At 44.0% G+C, this 23,130-nt stretch overlaps 1 protein-coding gene across 2 annotated transcripts in view; it reads left to right on the top strand.

The window, feature by feature from the left end:
* The window catches only part of KLHL6 (kelch like family member 6), a 67,270-nt gene that overhangs the window by 33,077 nt on the left and 11,063 nt on the right, over positions 1 to 23,130 (top strand). Inside the window, exons 3-7 of one of the 2 annotated variants that reach the window (XR_003006231.1) lie at positions 6,118 to 6,567; positions 13,419 to 13,656; positions 18,361 to 18,563; positions 20,303 to 20,516; positions 21,877 to 22,514. Coding sequence is in view for 1 of the 2 variants with exons in the window: in XM_024767631.1 (XP_024623399.1) it covers positions 6,118 to 6,567; positions 13,419 to 13,656; positions 18,361 to 18,563; positions 20,303 to 20,516; positions 21,877 to 22,178 (1,407 nt within the window). In the remaining variant the exon portion in view is untranslated. Of the gene's footprint in view, positions 1 to 6,117; positions 6,568 to 13,418; positions 13,657 to 18,360; positions 18,564 to 20,302; positions 20,517 to 21,876; positions 22,747 to 23,130 lie in introns of those variants that run through there. The other variant, XM_024767631.1, reaches the window with a different exon arrangement.

Genomic DNA, 23,130 nt, shown 5'->3' with positions numbered 1-23,130 from the left:
CTCCTTCCTTTCCTGCCCACCCTGTATAGCTTCCAGGATCTAGCAGACCTTTCAGTCAAGTCTAGAGGAAGGACTGCAAGTCTGGAGGGAGCAGAGGCCATCCGAGGGGTGGGAGAGTGTATTCCCACAGAGTCAGAGGCGGGTGTCTGGCTTGAGAGGGAGGGAGAGGCAAAGGTGGAAGATTAGGATCAGTGGTAATTTACAATTTGTATGAAGACCCCTCTTTAATACCAATACAGACCTCACAAGAGAATGGCTTTACGTTTAGTATCTATTGTCTGGGAAGACAAAAATAGTGACAAAAGTTCACAATGAATTCAGAAACACTCTCAAATAAATTTGAATTTTATTCATCCCATCAACAGCTAACACACTCTTCACATATACTGATTTGTTGGGACTTGAAGGTAAGAATATCAATGTCTTTATAGATGCTTTGCAAGAACTCCAAGGCCACGTAGGGACTATGGTCAATGGAATTCCTGATTTGGACCAAAATAGTACTTCAGTTATTCTGGAGTGGAAGGAATCTCTAGTGAGATGTGGAATTACAGTGGTGAAGTTCTTTAGGACGCCTGGTTTTGGGGAGCATAAAGGGAAGCAGAAGAGGAGCAGTAGAGATGGGGAGGGAGGGGTGCACTCTCTTTGAGGCAGACATTTCTCATGGGAACTGCAGCCATGTTTCAAGTGGTTTCTTTCATTGTATTTTTAGTCTCCCTGTTAGAGTCAGGTGCCTGGGTGTAAATTTTTACTCACATGTTCTCCCAAATAGGAAGTTGACTATCTGTTGCCATTATCTATCATCACTCAGCTTTAATAAACAAGTTCATGTGTCATTGGAACAGGCTGAGAGAGAAAACTTACCCTAAAGTCCTAAATAATCTTAAATATGAAGAAGCAAAACCAGATTTTTTTTTTTTTTTTTTTTTGCGATACGCGGGCCTCTCACTGCTGTGGTCTCTCCCGTTGCGGAGCAACAGGCTCCGGACGCGTAGGCTCAGCGGCCATGGCTCACGGGCGCAGCCGCTCTGCGGCATGTGGGATCTTCCCGGACCGGGACACGAACCCGTGTCCCCTGCACCGGCAGGCGGACTCCCAACCACTGTGCCACCAGGGAAGCCCAAAACCAGATATTTTTAAAGAGAACAAGTTCTTGTCCCCATGACTGCCCTGCACATCAGCAGTTTCCCAGCCATTGGTTGGTGTCCCGTGATGCTGCCCTACACAACCCTCACACTCAAAAGTGTTTTTGAAGCATATTTTGGAGGGAATGTAGGCAACTTGGAGAACCCCCACTCACCCTTCTCCTCATAAGGCCTCTTCAGACTCTCCTGGAATTTTGTTAGCTCAACAATGCAACAGTCACAAAGGCAAGGTGATGCTCAGTGAGAAAAATTAGCCAGGTGATCTCCAGTATCACTTCTACCACCTACCAGTGTGACCTTGGGCAACACACTCAACTCTGAATTCTCTATTTCCTCCTCTGTACAAATGGCAATATTAATACCTACTTAAAATATATTCATTAAAAAATAAAATTTATTCGTTAAACAAAATAATGGACGGGAAATTTTCTAGTACAGATCTTGGTACCTACTAGGTATCTGAAAAATATTTTCTTTCTCTCTCTCTCCTTCCCTTTTTTCTCTCCTTTTGCCAGAGTTTGTGCTAGGTGCTGCTGGAAATAAAAACACACAGATGACCCAGAACCTGCCCTTGAGATACTTGACCATAGTACAAGGCAGTACAGTGTTCTGCTAGAGGGGCAAGTGAGTTGCCTAGTAGAGCCCAGAGGAGGGAGGAATTGATTCCATGTTGGGCAGTTGAAGAAACCATGAAGGAGGAAATGGCTTTTCAGAAAGAACTTCATGAATAGGTAGGATTTCTCCACTTCTTTTCCCTTCCCTTCTCTTCCATTCTCCTTCTTCCTTCTTAACCAAGTATCAACCCAGAATTTTAAATGTCCAGAGGCAGGGAAGGCTCAAAGCACAGTCTGATTAAGACTCTGGCTCTGTGTCTTTCTGGTCCTTCAGGTTGGCTCTCCCTCTTGTATTGGCTTTGTCCTCTGGGTGGTTGGATACCAAAGAGCCACCCAGTGTCTCCTGCAAACACAATTCCCAGAAAAATGTCACATGTGCAAACAAATGTTTGCATACAATGTAGAGGTTCATAAACTCTCTGGAGCATCCGTTGGTCCCAGATCTAACAACTCAATGAAGGAAACAGCCCTGTAGATAAAGTGATGGCCATGGTACTCACTCTTCCTTCCTTTTGAGGTATACTTAAAAGGGGAGTTCTCAGTTGCAATTAGGATAAGCTATCCTGAGTCCTTTCTTTAAAAGTGGGGCCCCAGAGTCAGACTTGCTTGGGTGAGGAAAGCAAGATTTTAGCAGGTAGTAATGAGGGACAAAGGTGGTCCTGGCTGAGGAAATGGTGTGAGCATAGAAAGGCACTGTGACAGGTGAGCTTAAGGCTATTTGGAGAAGGTGAGTAGACAGGCATGACTCCATCAGGGAGAGTCCCAGTGCTGACTTAGAGCCACACTGGGCACAGCTTGAGGGGTAGGAGTGGACTTTCTCAGTCCAGGCAGTGGAATCACTGAACTGTTACATAGTGTTTATCCTAGCTGTAACTCTACACATTCCATGTGATTATTTGATTCCTGCTTGCCTCCCGCACTGGTCTACCTTCTCAGATGAGTACAGGCACTGTGTCTCTTTCTGCTCCCCTCTGTACCCCCAGCCCTGGTTGAGGGCCTATGATCTAATAATGTTCAATACATATTAGGCAAAAGAACAGGTGGATGAATGGTTTCTGAGTGGGGAGAGACACGTCTGGGTCACTGTTGTTCACATGTGTGAGCTTTGGTACTTGATTTTATTCTCCTTCCTTGTTCCCTTCTTTGCTCATTGGTGTTTATCACACAGGGGTAGCAGCTGGCATCTTATCAGCCAGGCCTTCCTCGGTCTGGACAGATCAGACCATCTGAGTTTTCCAGTGAAGTGTGCAAATGACCCTCGGCATCTGCGAAGCCCTTGTCCTGTGCACACACTATTTGACCAGAGGCAACTTGAAATAATGTAAAAACATGCATTTTTGGACTGAGAAAGATTATTTCAAATTTTAGCTCTGCCTCTCATTGTAAGTCTCTGAGGAAATTACCTCACTTCTCTGAATCTGTTCCTCATCTATAAAGCAGCAATGATAATAAATATCTACTTTATAGTGCTGTTGTATTAAATGAGCTGGTTAGGCTGGCTCATAGTATGTGCTCTTTTTTTTTTTTTTACATTTTATTTTATTTTCTCATTGTGTACTTGAAAATCACAAGAAAGTATTTATTTTATTTTTTCCTGATTTTAAAAGCAACTTCTTGCTCAGTGTAGAAAACTTGGTCTGTACAGCAAGGTCTAAAAAACAAATTACTGTAATAACTTTATCTACAAAACTCTATTGAGATAACCACTATTAGCATTTTGATGTATTCCCTTCTAGTATTTTCTCTACTTGTGAGAAATGTCATTTATTTTAAATAGATAATTCCTCCACATGGCACCCAATTGGGGTACAAAAAGGTAAACAGTGAAAAGTAATTCTCCCTGTCTACCCTCACTCCGCCCACCAGTTCCATTTCCCAGAGGCAACCTTGTTACCATGTTCTTAGGGGGCCTCCCAGGGACAGTCTACATATTTAGAAAATCTCTTTGATTTTCATATCATCTTTTTCTCAGGCAAATGCTGGCAAGGTGTACCTGCCGTTCTGCTCTGGAGGCTGCCATCTAAGTGAGTTCCCTTTCAGCCCTCAGGATGTCTCTGTGGGCAGAGCCGCAGAGGGCTCTGGTTATAGCTTCTGAGGGCTCAGCGAGCCTTGGTCTCGGTTTTATATTTTTACTCTTTGAACTGAAAATCTGCAAACAACTAAACAGGTGTTAGATTTCTCAGTCTCAACTGTTTCCTCAGTTGCTCAAGCAAGGAACAGATCTGCAGGCCGTTGGGGCCAGCTCACAGGGTGGTCTGAAGCAGAATGTAGGTGTTCTCCAACATTGACCATCAGGTCAGTGTTTTCTGAATTGACAGTTGAAAAGTGTGGTCTGACAGGGTAAGATAATATTTTGCAATTGGGATTGATCCCCCCATATTAGGGACGTGTGCCCCCTAGAGTGCTCTGGAGTGAAGAACAAAGCCTAAGTCAATATGGTCCACCCTAAGACCAGTCCTGTCCCCTCCCTTCAGGACCCATAACACTACCACCCCCAGCTCCTGTCATTAGAGTTTCTCCTCTGCAGGCTGCACCCTCCCACTTGGTCAGGTCTGCCCGTCTGTACTCTCAGTAGGCCCCGTCTTCAGACCACCCCTCCCCAACAGGCCCTGTCCCCTCAGCCTCCCTCTTTGCATCCTTCTTCTAACTGATCAAACCAAGAACATTGACAACTTGACCCTCTAAAGGGCCCAGTGGGCAAGGAGGGAAGGTAGGAAGTTAAACTCTTTCAAAGCTGAGCTCCAGAGAGCAGCAAATAGAATGGACAGGTGCATTTGAGACATCTCATCTGTAAAATGAGTATTAAATAATATGATGAATACAGAAGGGCTTTGTAAGCTGCAAAGTGCTAGATACGCATATGGGACTCATATTCTTATGAAGACGGTGATAATTTAAAAATAAGTCATGGAAGCCAATTTTACAAATTAATTTTTTTATTACAAAAGTGTTACTTATTCATTTTAGAAGATTTAAAAAGTATATAAATAAACAAAATAAGAAAAAGAAATCTCGGAACTTCCCTGGCAGTCCAGTGGTTAAGACTCCATGCTTCCAATGAAGGGGGCACAGGTTCAATCCCTGGTCGGGGAACTGAGATCCCACATGCTGCACTGCTCGGCCAAATAAATAAATAAAAGAAAAAAGGGAAAAAAAGAAAAAAAAATCTCATAGTGTTATTACAGAGTGTGGTGCCTTGTATTATTTATACAGTATATTCCATCTATTCCTATGGGACCTGTTTCTGTGGGAGGATTATTGTTGCCTTGACAACAAATTTTGCCCCGTGACTTACTCTGGCCAGTTAAGTGTGAGTGGAAATGGCATGTGCCACCTCTCAGCAAAAGTTTTAAGAGCCTTTGTGTGGTTTGCCATCTTTTTTCCCCTTCTGTCACAAAACTGGCATGTCAAGAGCTTTTCCATCATCCTTGGTCTTGGACTGAAGCCCTGTGAGCCCTGTAATGTGAGTGAGAAATAACATTTATTGTTGTGAGCCCGTGAGATTTGAGGGTTGTTTGTTACTGCAGCATAATTTGTCCCAAGATACCTGATACACAGAGATAACAACTGTTAATATTTTGGTTTATATCCTTCAGTCTTTTTTTATGCCTACATTCAATATATATTTTTATTTATAAAAAGAGGATCATAATGTATGTATGATTTTGTGAAGTGCCTTCTCATTTCACCTGAAAAGATTTCAGTATATAGCTCCAAAAGATGAGTTTTCTTTAAGCATAACCACAACACGATTACCACACTTAAAATTGATAATAATTGCTTCATATCACCAAATGTTGGTCACTGTAAACATTTCTCTTCTAAAATTTTGTTTAAGTCAGGGATCCAAATAAGCTGCATACTTTGTAGTAGGTTGATATATCTGTTAAATCTCTTTTTGTGCGTCGGCTCTCCCTCCCTGCCCCACCCCCCTTTTTCTCTTTCCCCTTTTGATGTATTTGTTGAAGAAACCAAACTGGTTGCTCTGTAGAGTTTCCCACAGTCTGGGTTTTGCTAATTGTATTCACGTGGTGTCATTTAACATGTTCCTCTTTCCCCTATGTTTCCTGTACGTTGCTGATTAAATCTAGACACTTGATCAAGATTCAGTGAATGGATTTTTCAACTCAATACATTATGAACATTTTCCATGTCATTTAATATTCTTCTACAACATGCTTTCTTAATGACCATACAGCTGTCAAAAATATGAATGTATTTTCATTTATTTAGCTAGTCCTCTATTGTGGGTCACTTAGGTTGTTTCTAAATTTTTGCTACTACACACAACTCACTGATAAACCTCCATGTGGACTAGTCATTTTCTGGCCTGATTTGCCGCCCTTCTGTTCTCTTAGTTCCTGCGGATGGTGGATGCCTGTGCGAGCTTCCTCACAGAAGCCTTGAACCCAGAAAACTGTGTTGGAATACTGAGGCTGGCAGACACACATTCCTTGGACAGTCTAAAGAAGCAGGTTCAAAGTTACATCATCCAGAACTTTGTGCAGATTCTGAACTCCGAAGAGTTCCTTGAACTTCCTGTGGATACCCTGTACCACATCTTGAAGAGCGATGACCTTTATGTGACAGAAGAGTCTCAGGTGTTTGAGACTGTGATGAGCTGGGTCAGGCACAAACAGTCAGAACGACTCTGCTTGCTCCCCTATGTCCTGGAGAACGTGCGCTTGCCGCTTCTGGACCCATGGTACTTTGTGGAGATGGTGGAAGCGGATCCTCTCATCAGACAATGCCCAGAGGTCTTCCCGCTGCTACAGGAAGCCAGGATGTACCACCTTTCTGGCAATGAGGTGAGTTGATGATGAGAGATGCCGTATATAACCAGCAAAGTGAAGGAATTAGCAGACCTCCCAGAGATACAGGTGAGACTGGCTCACAAATCATTAGGGTATCAAGAAGTAGATGCTGTAGATGTTTATAGTTTGAGTCAGGCAGTTCCAGAAGCCCTGGATTTCTGATCTGTAAAATGCCGATAATACTACATGGTAGACAGCTACTGAGAGAATTAGGTGAGATCTGGAAATCACCCAGCACCATGCCTGGCACATCCTTTCCCTTTCCGGTTGTGTAAGGGCGGGAGTTTGGTGGGGGAGACACACATATGTAGGGAGTGTGCCCTGTCCAGTCACCATTCCACAGGGCTGCTGCTTTCCCAGTTTGTCCACTCTGGGGAAACCTTGAGACTCTTATATCTCCCCTGACATTACCTAGGTTCAGACTCTCATTATTTCCTTCCTGAACCTCTGAGAATTCCTCAAAACTCAGCTTTCCGCCCCCAGTCTGGCCGCCCTGCAATTCATTCATCAGCTGGATGATCTAAAACTCAAGCCTCATCATTTCACTCCTGGTCTTAGCCTCTTCACTGGCTCCCCACCACTTTCAGGATAAAGCCCACACTTCCGCCTAAACTCTCTGAGCCTGGTCTCTTGCTCGCTGCTCTAGTGTCATCTGCAACCTCTCTCTCCTGCTACAGTCTGAGTGCACTGCTTGTAATTCCCCAAAGCGGACACGCTTTTTCAGCCTTCAGGCTAATGCAGGTGCTGCTCAAATGACTTTTTCCTCTTCTTCATCTAGTTAACTTCTGCTCCAGCTTCAAAACTCAGTTTAAGCATCACCTTCTCCAGAGGCCTCTGTCAGTCTCATAGCACTGGAGCATTGCTCTGTTATAGCACCAACCACTGCATGTTAACCATTGAATTCCTCATCTGTAAATATCTCTAGACAGGGAGGTTGTTATGGTAGGAAATATGTCTTATTGGACTTTTCATCCAGACCTTAGGAGAGTCCTTGGTATATAGCAAGGGATTGGTTAATGTTTGTTGAATGAATAAATGCGTACCAAGATAGTGAATAAACATATCATTTGTATCTACCTGGTTCTCCTTAACAATTCCTGAAGAAATGTTATATTCAGAACTTTATAAAGACAAGAATAGGCTTAGTGGAGAGGAACAAAATCATCATTAAGTAACGATAGAGGGGCAGTTTGTTACGTTTGTACGCATGAACAGCCACACATGTATACCACTGTACAATGGTTCTGAGGTTGGCTACCAAGCCTTCTTCATTAGGCCATTGGTAGAAATATTAGCCAAAATAGTTTAGGAATTGTCTTTCAGAGGCCCCTTGGGAGCCCCTTCTTTTCTGTCTGTCCTTTTCTAGTTCTGTGTTGTCCTCAGATCCATTGTCACTTATTCACTCTGCAAACACATCCTTAAATATTTGGTAGAATTTATCAGTGATGCTATCAGAACCAGGAGGAATTTTTTGTGTATGTGAGAAGGTTTTAAACTTCAAACTACAAATTGTATTTCTTTAATAGCTATATAGATACAAGAGACTATTCACATTATCTATTTCTTCTAGAATGAGCTTTGGTAGTTTGTATATTTCAAAGAATTTTCCATTTCATAGAAGTTGCTGAATTTATTGGCATAAAGTTGTTCACAGTATTCCCTTATTATCCTTTGTAATATCTGTAGAATCTGTAGTGATGTTATAGCTCTCATTCCAGATATTGGTAATTTGTGTCTCCTTTTTTCTCCTGATCAGTCTGGTTAGAGGTTTATCAATTTTATTGATTTTCTCAAAGGACCAGCTTCTGGTTTCACTTGACTTTCTCTACAGTCTTTACATTTTCTATTCCATTTATTTCTACCTTAATCTTGACTACTTTCTTCTGCTTACTTCAGGTTGAATTTTCTCTTCCTTTTCTAGTTTTTTAGGGTAGAAAAAAGGTCACTAATTTGAGATTTTTTTTCTAATATTGCCATTAGTGCTATAATGTCATATGCTATACTTTCATTCTTCACAAATAAATCCTGAGCACCAACTATATGCCAGACATGGCACCAAGCACCACAAAACAGTCTCTACCTTACTAAACTTATGGTCTTTCAGAGAAGACAGGACAGTAAGCAAATGAAGGGTGATAAGCAGACTGATAGAGGAAGACCAGATAACCACAAGGGTCCTATGCTGGATATGTGGGTCGCTGGCAGTTGGCTCAGCACTAGGAAAGCCCTCATATTCCTGAATACAAGATCAGTCTCTGCAACTGCTCTCAGTTCAGCATTTAAAGTACAGTCTTGGGGCTTCCCTGGTGGCGCAGTGGTTAAGAATCCACCTGCCAATGCAGGGGGCATGGGTTCGAGCCCTGGTCCGGGAAGATCCCACATGGCCGTGGAGCAACTAAGCCCATGCGCCACATCTACTGACCCCGCAAGCCACAACGACTGAATCCCGCGCGTCTAGAGCTTATGCTCCGCAATAAGAGAAGCCAGTGCAATAAGAAGCCTGCGCACCACAACGAAGAGTAGCCTCTGCTCACTGCAACTAGAGAAAGCCCATGCACAGCAACAAAGACCCAACACAGCCAAAAGTAAATAAAATAAATTAATTGTTTTAAAAACTTAAAAAAAAAAAAACAAAGTACAGGGTCTTGATCAACTGTACTTCCAACATTCTTGCTATTTTTGTTTCTGCTTCCCATTTCCTAACTCCCTGAAATGCAGGTGATAAAGGCTTTCCTCTTATATAAAATGTCCCTGCTGTGTCTTCTGCAAAACTGCTGCTATGAAATATCTGCTCTGCCTTTTGTATTTGCAATGGGGTGGGGGTGGGGGAGTGGGATTATAAGCTTTGGATTTAGGAGGAGAGAGAATTCTGATAACTAGAAAATGTCAAGAACTTGAGCTCCCAGTCAGGCAGATCTGGGCTTTAATCTTGACTGCACAATTTACCTACAGTGTGACCTTGGGCAAGCTACTTAGCTGCTGTAAGGCTCAGCCCTTGTAACATGGGAAAAACAATATCTACCAACTGATAGAATTGTTTTGAGAATGAGATAAGATAATGAATGAGATGTGCTAGCACAGTGTCTGGCATATGTTAAGTGCCCCAGAAATAAAGACTGTTCCTATTCTCACTCAGTTCTTTATGGTACTCTATCTCCCACAATCAAGCATTTTCTTTCTCTGAGGCTAAAATCTCTCTTTTCATTGTGTCCTAGTTTTTTTCTGCCTTATTGCCCCAAATCCTGCTCGGGGCATTTTCTCATCCTCATTTTATAGTCTAGGTAACTGAACCAACCAAACATTGTGATATCTGAGTTGTGTCTCATTGCTAGTTGATTCCCTGAAACTCCCAGCCTTCTCGCTGCTTGTGTGATCTTGGCTTTATTCCTAATGACACTAGTGTAAGCCTGGAGGATACTCTGTGAACACATTTCTCCTCCTAACCTTCCTTTCCCAAACTTTAACCCTGCTTGTCCTATCATTATCTCTCCATTTTAACCTTGTCCCTCCTCTGAGCTCATGGAGGTGGTAACAGAAGGAAGTTTTAGAATCCTAAAAGCAAATGTCAACTTACCTTTGATTTAGGAGTAGTAGCTGGTACCTTCATTAGGAGAGGTCTTTTGGGGCAGAGAAAGTTACCCCTTCATTTCATTGCCTCCTAAGTCTCCAGGGACCAACTTGATCTATACCAAAGGCTGCTCTGATATGTGTGCTGTCAGGAGGACCTACTCCTGAGGGCAGCGGGGCAGAAGCTCACCCTGAGGAGCTTTATCCAAGCAGTTTGGTCACTTCTGTTTGGTGCTCTCAGATAGGTTCTTTGGACAATAAGTAGTCAGTAAGGGGAAACTTTTTTGCTCTACTTCTAACAATCTGAAAATAAACTGTGTAGGCCTGATGGTTGCGTGTGATTCTTTGGCAAACACTTACTTCCGTGTGTCTGCAACAAACTTGCCCATCTCTGACTTCAGATTGGCGTTTGTCATGCCTTTGGGGTTAATATTTTGCAAAACGTAGCTGAACTTACAATTTGGTAATGGTGCCACCATCTGGCAGTCCTGTGGTTCCGAGTTACAAGGCAGGTCTCAATACCCAGCCAGTCCCATCAACTAGATGATTGTATTAGTTTTCTATTGCTGTGCAACAAATTATCCCCAAACAGCTGTTTAAAACAACAAACATTTATTATGTCACAGTTTGCAGGAATCTGGGGGTGATTCAGCTGGGTGATTCTGGCGCAGGGTCTCTTCTGAAGTTGCAGTCCATCTATTGGCTGGGGCTGCAGTTAGTCATCTCAAAGCTCAAAGGGGGCTGGAGGATCCACTTGCAAGTTCCCTCGCAGGATTGTTGACAGAAGTCACTTCCTTGCTGGCTGTTGGCTGGAAGCCTCAGCTTCTTGCTACTTGGGCTTCTGCATTGCAGCTGTCTTTCTTTAGAGCAAATGACCCAAGAAAGACTGAGAGAGCTGTCAAGATGGAAGCTGTAGTGCCTTCATAACCTAATTTCAGAAGTGGTATACCAACACTATTGTATTCTATTGGCATAGAGATCAACCCAGGAATAATGTGGAGGGAACAGCATAGGATGTAAATACCAGGAGGTGGGGATTGCTGGGGGCCATTGTGGAAGCTGGTTACCACAATGATCTAGACTGGAAAAAAAAAGTCTTTATCAGGTCCTGGGTTAACTAACTTGCCCATTCATTCATTCATTCATTCAGCCAACATTTATGGAAACCCACAAGCTCCAGGCACTGTTCTTGGTGCTGAGGATCCATTGGAGAAAAGGGCTATCCCTGCCATCAGGGACATTAGAATAAATTACACGAGGGTGAAAAGCGCTGTGATAGGGAAATTCAGGACTGTGGGAACAGGTGTGGAAAGGCAAGAATGGCTTCCTGGAGGAAAGAACAAAATGACATTGAAAATAATGTCAAGTGGCTTACAGGGTAAGTGGTTGGGAAGGTAGTGTGGGCAATCGAGGGCAGATATTATGGGGAGATGCAGACAGCAGGCAGGAATGCAGGCTTCAGTCAGTGGGAGCAGAGTCTTCCACAGGCCAGGACTCAGGACCGGGATGCCAGCCCTGGGAGTCAGGAGTAAGATCATGGCTGGTTTGGTCCCCTGCTAGTCAGCAGGCTGTTGATGCAGGAGAGCAGACACTGTGAATAAGATGGGGGTGCTTCAGAGAGGAGGCTGAGGCTTGGCTCTCAGAACCAGAGTAAGGGTCACAGGGAACCAGTTCTGAGAAGCTAGTGCTGTCCTCTAAGCATCGCCCTATAATCCCTAAATCCTCCCTGCAAGAGGATCAGATTGGTGCTAGAGGTTGTCCCTCAGCTGTGGGAAGGAAGGTTTAGAGGCTGGAGGGAGAAATCTCAGATTGGCCAATTTGTCTTTGGTGCCAACTCATTGCTTATTCCTCTCCTACCAGCTTGGTATTCTCATAGTGCCTCCAAGTTCTCGGGACCACCCCTTCCACCCTTATCCCAGCTGGCCTTTCCACTGTCAGTGCCCTCAGTCTCAGCCCATTGCCCAGGATTTAAACTGCCACACACCTCCACTCCTTTCTGCTGACCCATAAAGGAGAGTCCTGCCACAGACTTTATGGCCATGGTCTGGCCTCAATAACTGAGGATGCAGAATTTACTGTATCTGACTATTGGCACAGAAAAACAAAGTCTCTTCTGGGAAAGTAGATGTTGGATGTTGGCTGATCTGATTACATGTGACTATTGATTGGATTCACCACTTGTGGACTCAGGTAAACCGTTTGTCACCATCTGTGGGCAAGATTGAAGTTCCATAATCCATATTAGGTCAGCTTAACCTTGTAGGAAAGAGTAGCTGCTTTTGGCCATGTGGGAAATAGGTGCTGCTGCCTCTCTGTCTCCCGTCAGTACCCCTGTAGAACCTTCCCCATCAAGCCCAGGGATGGCTGGAACCAGGAGGAGGGCAGCTCTCCCTTTTCATTAATTACATCAATATGACATCTCCCACCACTCTTACTGCCGTGACTAGCTATGGAGGGCCACGCGTGTGCCAGGTGCTCTTCTCAGCTCTCTACATCACAACCTCATGGATGCTCACAATGGCATGGTAGCATAGGAATGATCACAGGCATTTACAGAGATTGTGTTGCTTCTCCAAGGTCACGTGGCCATCGGTGGTGGAACCAGGATGGAACTCTGGTGTATTTGACTCCAAACCTCTGCTCTTTCAGCTGGGTTCAAATATCTGTGGTATGGATATCTTTGCTTGTTCAAGGCTCTGAAGGGTCATATGCTTGATGTTGGGACCCAGTTCCCCAACCTCCTTGGACACACCCTTGCTCCCTTTTGGTTCTTTTCTCCTAAGTCTCTGGATGCTCTTATGTGCCCTCAGGACTTCTCTTCCAGAAAAGGCCTGGTAGCGAGCAAAGTCTGGGATATCATCAAGAAACTGAAACCAGTGGGGAGTGGAAGGTGGCCAGAAATGAAATTCCAGGATTCAGTGCTTCTGACCAAGCAAGAGGGAAGAGGCAGGAAAGTGCATTTGATGGTAGACAGACCTGAACTTCTTAAAAAGTAGCAAAATCTACACCCGATAACCTTTATTGAGTACCTACTATACATCAGGCCCTGGGCCAAGCACACTAAATATATTATCTCATTTAATCCTCATGACAAACCTATGAGGTTGTTACCACTAAAATTTCCATTATACAGAAGAAAAACCTGAGGCCCAAGGAGGTGAAGTCACATGGTCCTACGGTGGCAGAGCTGGGAATTGGGCTCTGCTCCTCTGGCTCCATCGCCTGAGCTCTGAACCACTGTGCCATTCTGCCTCTTTGTACTCCCATTGATTTTCCAGATCATTTCAGAGCGCACCAAGCCCAGGATGCATGAGTTCCAGTCTGAGGTGTTCATGATCATCGGTGGCTGCACGAAGGATGAACGGTTTGTGGCGGAGGTAACCTGCCTGGATCCCCTGAGGCGCAGCCGCCTGGAGGTGGCCAAGCTCCCCATGACAGAGCACGAGCTGGACAGTGAGAATAAGAAGTGGGTGGAGTTTGCATGCGTGACATTAAAAAATGAGGTCTACATCTCAGGTAAGCAGAAGCCACGTGATGCCAAAGCCAGCCCCCAAGGCACTACATGTTCTCCTGAGTGAGAGACAGGCAACCATCCCAGGAGAATTAATGTGGATGGCACTGATCTAGCACTAACTGGGTCAGGATATGGAAACCAGGCACTCAGATGGTCTTATCGTGGAGAGGGAATAATTACTGAGTGAACCCTAATCCTTCAGCAGTATTGTAGTAGGAACTGGGGGAGCAGGCAGATAGGACTTCCTTCATGGAAAAGGAAGAAGGAAAGTGGTACTAGAGTTTATTCGGTGTCTGCTATAGGCATAGGACACTGAGCTAGCCACTGGAAATACAGTAATGAATAAATATGTCTGCTCTTCCCCCCAAGTCTGACCTCTCCCCTCAAGTTTATTAGGTCTTACTTTTAGATGCTCCAATAGCATCCAGTACTTTTTCATTTCTTACTTCTAAGTTGTTTGCTTAATTGTTTATAACTGCTCTATGCCTGTTTCCCATTAGTCCTTAAATTCCCTGAATCAACACTGTATTCCCAATACCTAGCGCTGTGTCTGGCCATAGTAAATGCTCAATAAATATTTATTAAATGATGTAATCTCTACCATCTTTACAGCATAGTAGATGAATTTACTCTTTGGTAGCAATTAATTATTGCCTCTCACATCAACTCTATAAGGTAGGTGATTTTAATCTCCGGATTACAAATGGAGAAAACCGAGGCTCAGAAAGGTATGGAACTTACCTAAAGTCACACACTGGTAAGTGTCAGGCAGGATTCCAATCCATGTTCTCTGAGTCTCATGCTCTCCCATGACATTAAAAGCCACCTAGCTCTTCTTGCAGCACCAAGGGAAAAGACAAACATCCCTTCCCTTCTCTTGGCGGTTTTCTTTAATCTGAACTCGTTTTGGAAAGAGCTTATTCCCAGAACTGGTCTCCTCCAAGATAAAGGGCAGGTCAGTTCTTCTTTGAGTCTATTAATACCACAGACTAGGGTTTAGCTTTCTTTTGTCTTACAGAAACATTTTTTAATTGTTGTAGAAGATTTAAGCAATACAGGGAGTGTAAAGTAAAATATGGCAGTTTCTCTGTGCCATCACAATCCTACATGTTTTAATTTTTTTTTTTTTACAAAAATGGTTTTATATTGTCTTAGAGTAAGTAATGCCAGCTGCTGTAACAAACCCTGAATCTCAATGAATCACCAGAGAAGTATGTGTGGGTTGGGGGAGAGCACCTGCTCCACTCAGTTATTCAGGGACCTAGGCTCCTTCCATCTCATGATGAGGCTGTTTCCAGACGTGACCTTCAAGCTTGATGCATTTTGGGAAGAGAGAGAAACCCAACAAGTTGAAAAGACACACCTGCTCACAACAGCCTCGGCCTAGACATGAGGCATCAGTTCTGCTCACATTCTATTGGCAAGAACCAGCTGCATGCCCTCCCTGCACCCCCGCCCCCCTTGCAGTGGGGCTGGGAAATGTAGTTTAGCCGTGTGCCCAGGAGGAAAAGACAGGTTTGGTAATCATGGTCAGTCTTTGCCTCATACACTACACATAGTGTTTTATTCTACAACTTGTCTTTTGTCCATCTTCAATTTGTTGTTGTCTTTTAAAAAATGATATAGGCTGCTAACGCATATATATGGAATCTAAAAAAAAAAAAAAATGGTCATGAAGAACCTAGGGGCAAGACGGGAATAAAGACACAGACCTACTAAAGAATGGACTTGAGGACATGGGGAGGGGGAAGGGTAAGCTGGGACGAAGTGAGAGAGTGGCATGGACATATATACACTACCAAACGTAAAATAGATAGCTAGTGGGAAGCAGCCGCATAGCACAGGGAGATCAGCTCGGTGCTTTGTGACTACCTAGAGGGGTGGGATAGGGAGGGTGGGAGGGAGGGAGACACAAGAGGGAAGAGATATGGGGATATATGTATATGTATAACTGACTCACTTTGTTATAGAGCAGAAACTAACACACCATCGTAAAGCAATTATACTCCAAAAAAGATGTTAAAAAATAAAAATGATACAGGCGACACATGAAAGCATGCTTGTTGTACTAAATCAACAGAAATGTGTGCTCAACTAACAATCTGTTCTGAACATCATTACATGTTGGTATAATTGATCTACTCTATGTGTTAAGCAAGGTAATACATGTAGAGTACAGCACAATCCCGAGCACAGGGTGAGAGCTCAGCAGTGTTAGTCGTCATTATCACTACTGCGAGGGTTGTCATTACTGCTCATTTCACCAGCTTCAGGGCTGTCTACTGAATGAATGAATCATAATTTTTTTCAGCTTTTATTTTCCCACTGAAAAAAATACCGCAATAGGCATTTTCATACACATATATTTATGAACTTGCGCTGATATATGGAGAGATTCCTGGATGTGGTCATAAGATGTGTAAATTTAGAGTTTTTGTAGATATTGCTAAATTGTCCTCCAGAAAGTTTGTAACCAATTTACAGTTCAACCAATGATGAATGTCAGTGCCCATTTTCTACCTCCTTGTTAACATTTTTTATTATCAATTACATTTTTAATAGACTTGATTGTGTAAATTTACACTCTTAGATCGTTAATGAGGTTGAATATATTTTCATATATTTATTAGCTAAACGTATCTGTTTTTTAAAAATGATCTGTTCCTACCCTTTGTTTTTCTATTGGTTGTCTTTTCCTTATTAATTTTTTGGAGTTCTTATTATATATCCTTTGCTATTTGTATTACAAATACTTTCTCCCAGACAGTGGGGTTGTCTTTTAACTTTGATTTATATTTTATATAGTAACTTTCTTTTCTATATGTTCTAGGTTTCTTGTCATGCTTAGAAAGCCCCTCCCCACCCCAAGATCATTAACATCTTCTCCTATATATTCTCCAGTTACTTCTATAGCATTTACATTTAAATTTTAAGTATAATGTGAAATAGGGATCTAAATTTTTCTCTAAACAGATAGCCAGTTGTTCTAATGCCATTTATTTAATAATCTCTATATCTTTTAGTCTGTTTCTGTACCTTGTTTTTAATTGATCAGTTTGTCTTATACTAGTAGCACATTATTTTTATTATCACAGCTTTTTAGTATATTTTGATATTTGCTAGGGAGAGCTCTCTCATTCCTCCTTCTTTTTCAAAAGTTTCTTAGAAATGTTCCCAAATCTACTCTTCCAAATGAAGCTTAGAATGGCCACTTCATGTCCTGAAATCCATGAAAAGCCCTGAAGGCACCTAATACATAGGTTAACTTGGGGAGGGTTGACATCTTTGCAATAACCTGTCTTATCATCTGTGCACATGATACGCCTGCCCAGTTAATCAGGTCTTCTTTTACATCCTGAAGTAAAAAAAACTGTCATTTTTTTCCCTTTTTAATAAAGTTTGCATACATTTCTTTGAAAGTGTATAGTTATTTGATAATTTTGGACACTACCTGACTGGGATCAATATCACAGTGTTTTGAATAGAGACCTCTAAGAGGTATACAACACCCCTCCCCCAGAATGGTTAAACTATATGAACAAAAAGATAACAGGAGAGGATGAAGCTCAGTCTCCCTAGCAGCCAGGGGAAACCAAACTATGGCATCATTTTTCTCCCTCAGGCTGTAAAACAAAACAAACCAACCAAAAAAACCTTCCTGATATCCGCTGTGGGTGGGGTATGGGGAAAAGTCAACCAGGACAGCTTTGGAAGGTTCTTTGGTATCACCTGTAAAAATTCAAGGTGGGCACACCATTGACCTAGGAATCCCACTTCTGGGCTCCACCCTTGAGAAACACTTACCCGTGACACAGAGCATCATTAATGATATTCATTTCCACACTAGTGCACATTTTAGTCTGAAAGATACATCCTTTGTTTTAGGTAGTTGGTAGTCCTCTGTGCTGATGGAGAAATGGAAACACAAAGTCATTAAAATATTTTATTAAAGTCACCAGAAAAGTCAGCTCTCCTTTGTCTTGGTCTCTCTCCCTAACTGAATTACATATTTTCTATTTATTGAGTTGTCTTGAAAAAATGTTTTACTAGCTCACTCTCAGATGATCTGGTGTGAGCATCTCATTCTGTTCCAATAGAAATTGTTTCAAAGTAGGACAAACCTCCCTTATGTTTTTATATAGATCAGAGTTATGAACCAAGAGAATTTTGTAAGATTTCATGGTGATTTTCCCAGGTTTGTATTTGTTTGAATAAATAAGCAAACAGAGAACTTAAGCTGGTTTCTCATTTGCCCGCTGGTCAAGGCCCTACTATCCCCACCTGCAATCGTCCAACTTTACCTGTCCTGCCTGACCTCCTGCCCCTGAGCCTCACAAACACTGGAGTCCAGGCTCCTGTTGGTCCCCTCTAGCCTAGGCAGACTTGGGTACTACTCCCCTGAAGCCTTCTCTGGACCTAGCTCACGGAGCCTCCTCTTCTCTGAATTCTCACAGCACAGAGGTGACACATGGCACAGCCCAGTGCATGATCCACCCCAGCCTTGCACTGTGTCTCCCTGTCACCCTGTGCAGGCTCTGTCCTGGCAGCCACACTGCATGCACCTTCATGATTTCTTTTGTCTGGGTGGATGGGGCGGGAGTTGGTGCTCGTCTGGGGATTTAACACTCTGGGCCAGTGGGGAATTATGGGAGAAGCTGCATTTCTGACATATCAGTGGTTTCTTAAATGCTCTATATGTCTCCTAGGTGGCAAAGAAACACAGCACGATGTTTGGAAATATAATTCTTCAATCAACAAGTGGATTCAAATTGAGTATTTGAACATAGGCCGCTGGAGGCATAAGATGGTGGTGCTCGGGGGCAAGGTCTATGTGATCGGAGGTTTCGATGGCTTGCAGAGGATCAACAACGTGGAGACCTATGACCCCTTCCACAACTGCTGGTCAGAGGTATAGATTATTTCTATGAGTAACTCTGTGTTATTGCTTCAAAGCTTAAAAAAAAAAATTGGTATCTGCCAATGTAGGTATACGGCTTTCTGATCTCCCTGCTCCCACTGAGAACATTTTCAGTAGCTCTGAGCTTCCCTCCTCATAGGAGCCATCGAGTCAGCATTGCTGATCAGGTCACGGAAATGATTTCCTTCCAGGTGGGGGAGCTCTGTGTGGGTACCTGTCCTATCCTGGCCAGAACCCCAGATGTAGACGGGAGGTTTGATCCTGTCTTGGTCTGCATGTCTTGGCCTAGAGTCTCTGTCTCCTCCGATGCCATCTGCCCTTGTCTTCTCCACACTGGGCATACCAGGATCTCTTGACTACACTGTTTGTTGAATCCAGAGTCATTTGGTAGTATTTAGAAGTCAGCCCTTATTTATTTACCTATTAGTGATGAACCATTTGCGTGCCTTCAAACAAGACTTTAGCAATGCAATCTCAGTTACATATCATACTCAAGAAAAGGCAAAGCATTGCTCATCGATGGGCATAAAGTTTCCGTTTATGCAAGATGAACCAGCTCTGGAGATCTGCCATACAACATTGTGCCTATAGATAACAATACTGTATTTTACACTTTAAAATGTGTTAAGAGGGTAGATCTCATGTTAAGTATCCTTACCCCCACCCAACACACACACAGAGGTAAGGTGACCTCACTTCCTGTACTTCCAGATTATTCCCAATTTCAAATTTTCTTTCTCCTTATCAGATTATATGTCAGAGCATGTTCCAGCTTTGGGGTGTGTGAAACGTGGTCATCACAGGCACAAGCAAAGGTAGACAGGTCATTATGGCATCCAGCCAAGATCTGTTAACCCGAAAAGAACTTTATAGGGAACCCTTAACATTTATAAGGCTGTGCCCAAGAACTTCTCAGTTTAAGTCCCATCACAAAGTTGCTCCATGACCCAAGAGGGTTATGTTAATGGGTAAGAGACTCTTAAAAGTCCCCTTTAGTGCCCTGGGGTTCACAGGATGGAAACACAAGTCTGGCTTAACCCTCAGATCTGTATGTTGCCCCAGAGTGGGCATACAGATACAGATACAGAGTGGGCATACAGATACAGAGTGGGCATACATACAGTTCCCATCACAAAGTTGCTCCATGACCCAAGAGGGTTATGTTAATGGGTAAGAGACTCTTAAAAGTCCCCTTTAGTGCCCTGGGGTTCACAGGATGGAAACACAAGTCTGGCTTAACCCTCAGATCTGTATGTTGCCCCAGAGTGGGAGAATATGCTTACCTGTGGCCACCTGAAACCCTTATACCAGCTTTTCTTCCTAGCTATAAGCACCAACGACAATGCCTGGCACATAGTAGGCACTCAGTAAATATTTTTTGAATGAAGGAGCACATGAATAAATATGAATATGCATGTCTGAGAAAGCATTTTCCTCCAACATTGGCTGGTTTCATCTGTATAAACACTTATTCCTGTACACCCCTCCTGCCCTGAGAACTGAACTCTGGGAGAAACAGGCTAGAAACATCTGGAGCCTGGCGGGAGGGTGGGAAATGTACGCTTTGATCCTCTCTGTGTCTCAGGGGAGTCAGGCCCACAGGCCTTGTGACTTCAGGCAAAGGATTCCCGGGCTTGTGTCCCCTGGCTCCTGGCCTGTGTCCTGTTAGCCATTGCAGCAATCTGGGCAGTGTCACTGACAGCTTCTCCTGGTGCCCTGTGTCTCTGCAGGCTGCACCCCTCCTTATCCATGTCAGTTCCTTCGCAGCCACCAGCCATAAGAAGAAGCTCTATGTGATTGGGGGAGGGCCCAATGGGAAACTGGCCACGGACAAGACTCAGTGTTACGACCCTTCAACCAATAAGTGGAATTTAAAGTCGACCATGCCAGTAGAGGCTAAATGCATCAATGCAGTGAGTTTCCGGGACCGTATCTATGTGGTTGGTAAGTGAGCAAATGGCTTCTTATTTAAGTGTAGGGTCCCCTACACCTGCAGCCCTGCAGGTAGAGCACATGAGACCCTCCTGGGAATTCTTGAGTTCCTGGGTGATGTGGGTGGGGTTGAAAAGAAGAGAAGATGGGGTTGGTCCAGGCCTTGGTGGAATTTACCTTGCAGTTCTGGAGACAGAAACAGCCCCCATTTAGGAGACATACAAGACAGATGGACAATGGTGCCCAGGGGAGGAGCAAGAAATTGCTTTGGGAGCAAAGTGTGTTGTTGTAAGCGTTAGCAATGCACAGAAATTGAAATATGCACCGTATAAGTGCCCAATAAATGGTAGCTATCTTTATATCTTATTCTGTGTTCATGGGAATTTTATTCTTCCGACTTGCTTTGGGGGCTCTGAACAGTTGCATTTAGCTGGAAGGAAAGCCTGACTAGCCAGACCACAGTTGGCATGTAATTGTTAAGGGTGATGGATCTCAACCCTGACTACTCATTAGAGTCATCTATGGAGCTTTTCCCAAAAATATGGGTAGCTGGGGCTTGTGCAGACCAATAATATCAGAAGGAGAAGGAGGACGCTGGCCACAGTGTCAGGTGTTTTTAATGTGCAGGTGATTTTAATGTACAGCCAGGATTGAGAACGACTGATCAAGGAAATACCAAAAATAAATAATTCCAGCAAATGAGAGCTAATCAGAGAAGGCTTCCTGAATGCAAAATATGGGAACGGATTAAGGCAAAACCCCTTCTCTCCCTTGCTTCAGGTTTCCTGTGTCTTTATGGTCAGACTCGTGACTCTGCCCCAGAGGTCTAATCTCAAGATGGGTAACTTGGGCTGGTGTCCCAGGTCATGCTCAGTCTAGAGATGCCACCACCTCTAGTCACTGCCATGTAGATCAATACAATGCAAGACTCCTATGCACCAGGCCTTCTGCCAGGTGCTTTATGTGCATGGTCCTTCTGATTTCTTATCACCACCGTGGTCTTGGTGCTCATGGTTACAGATCCAAAAGTGGCAGAGCTGGGATTATGAGCCGGGCCTATCTGATGCACCAGGTGGTATTTCTCCCAGGAAGCAGTCTTTATGGTGCATTTTGGCAGCCATGTGAAGACAGGCGTCCTTCAGAACCTGATTAGCACCGGGCTGCAGAGTTTAAAGGGCTATGAAGCGTTTCCAGCAGGAGACTTGCTGCCCCTAGTTATCCATTCTGGCTTTCTGGAGAGCAGAGCCGTGAATTTGCTCTTTCTATTGGCAAGATGGTAGACTTGACCTAACCAGGAGTAGGAGTTTAGTGGTTAATGGGGAAGAAAACCAGAAAACAGTGAGATGCCCACGGTGTTTCCTTTCCTCTTCAGGAGGGGCCATGCGAGCGCTGTACGCCTACAGCCCTCTGGAGGACAGCTGGTGCCTGGTGACCCAGCTCAGCCACGAGAGGGCCAGCTGCGGCATCGCGCCCTGCAACAACCGGCTCTACATCACTGGGGGGCGGGACGAGAAGAACGAGGTCATCGCCACGGTGTTGTGCTGGGACCCCGAGGCCCAGAAACTGACGGAGGAGTGCGTCCTGCCCCGGGGGGTGTCGCACCACGGCAGTGTCACCATCAGGAAGTCGTACACCCACATTCGGAGGATCGTGCCTGGAGCTGTGTCGGTCTGACTGCGGGAGCGCGGAGGGCGGAGCCACGCGGGGAGCCCTCCTCCCTCTCCCCCGCATCGGTCCCTCTAAAGCAGCTAGCGGAGCTTGAGTTACAGGCTGTGCATACATCAGGGGTTCACCGCAGCTCCCCATGGCGGCTCCTTGGAAGTCACAGCTTTGGGACTTGAGACCAGCCAGGACTGTCTGTGAGACCTACCTCAGGAGGAAAGAAGAATAATACTTGACATTCAAGACACACCTGTCCCATGCCAGATTCAATACCGGGCACTTTTGTATACCAATTCCTTTAACCGTCAAATGACCTGGTGACTGGATTTTATTACTCCCATTCTACAGGTGAGAAAACCGAGTTTAAGAGAGACTAAGTGATTTGCCCCAGGTCGGTCAGATTACAAGTTAGCTAAACCAAGAGTCTAAACCCAGGTCTTCCAATTTCAAAGTTAGTGTAGGTTCTGTCATGTTGTCTATCTCAGAACATGAAAAACACAAAACAGCTCATTTTTGTTCTGACAAGTTTGCTAAAGGATTCACTCAGCAAGGCAGGGAAATAAAGGTGCTTCTTTTTTTCTTTTCTTCTTTCCCTTATATTTAAACCATTTGGGATCTTTGGTGTGGAAACCTTGGGCCCCTTGTCAAGAGCATCTCATAGGTTGTTCCATCTGACAGTTCTGGGGAGATGGGTCTGGGAGGACCTGTTTGCTATGAAAACTGTAAAAGACTTCTGTCCTCCCCTCTATTTTTTATGATCACAGGAGGCCCATTGTGGACTGGAACTGTCATGGCTGGACAGAACTGTACCTTCAGCACAGCCCAGTGCCCTAGCCTCTTAATGTCCAACAGTTGTATTGCAATGTAGAAGAGGTTTTTGCAGAGACTCAGAATACCGGTTTTGTTTTTCCGGGGCAGGGGGAGGGTTGTCTTTGGTTTTGTTTCTTCAGTGTAAACATCCTTA

Source organism: Neophocaena asiaeorientalis, unplaced genomic scaffold (genome assembly GCF_003031525.2).
Source record: "Neophocaena asiaeorientalis asiaeorientalis breed wild unplaced genomic scaffold, Neophocaena_asiaeorientalis_V1.1 scaffold225, whole genome shotgun sequence".
In the NCBI taxonomy this organism is placed as follows: Eukaryota; Metazoa; Chordata; class Mammalia; order Artiodactyla; family Phocoenidae; genus Neophocaena; species Neophocaena asiaeorientalis.
Note: the sequence above shows the minus strand (reverse complement) of the source record. Positions and strands in the feature narration are given on the sequence as shown.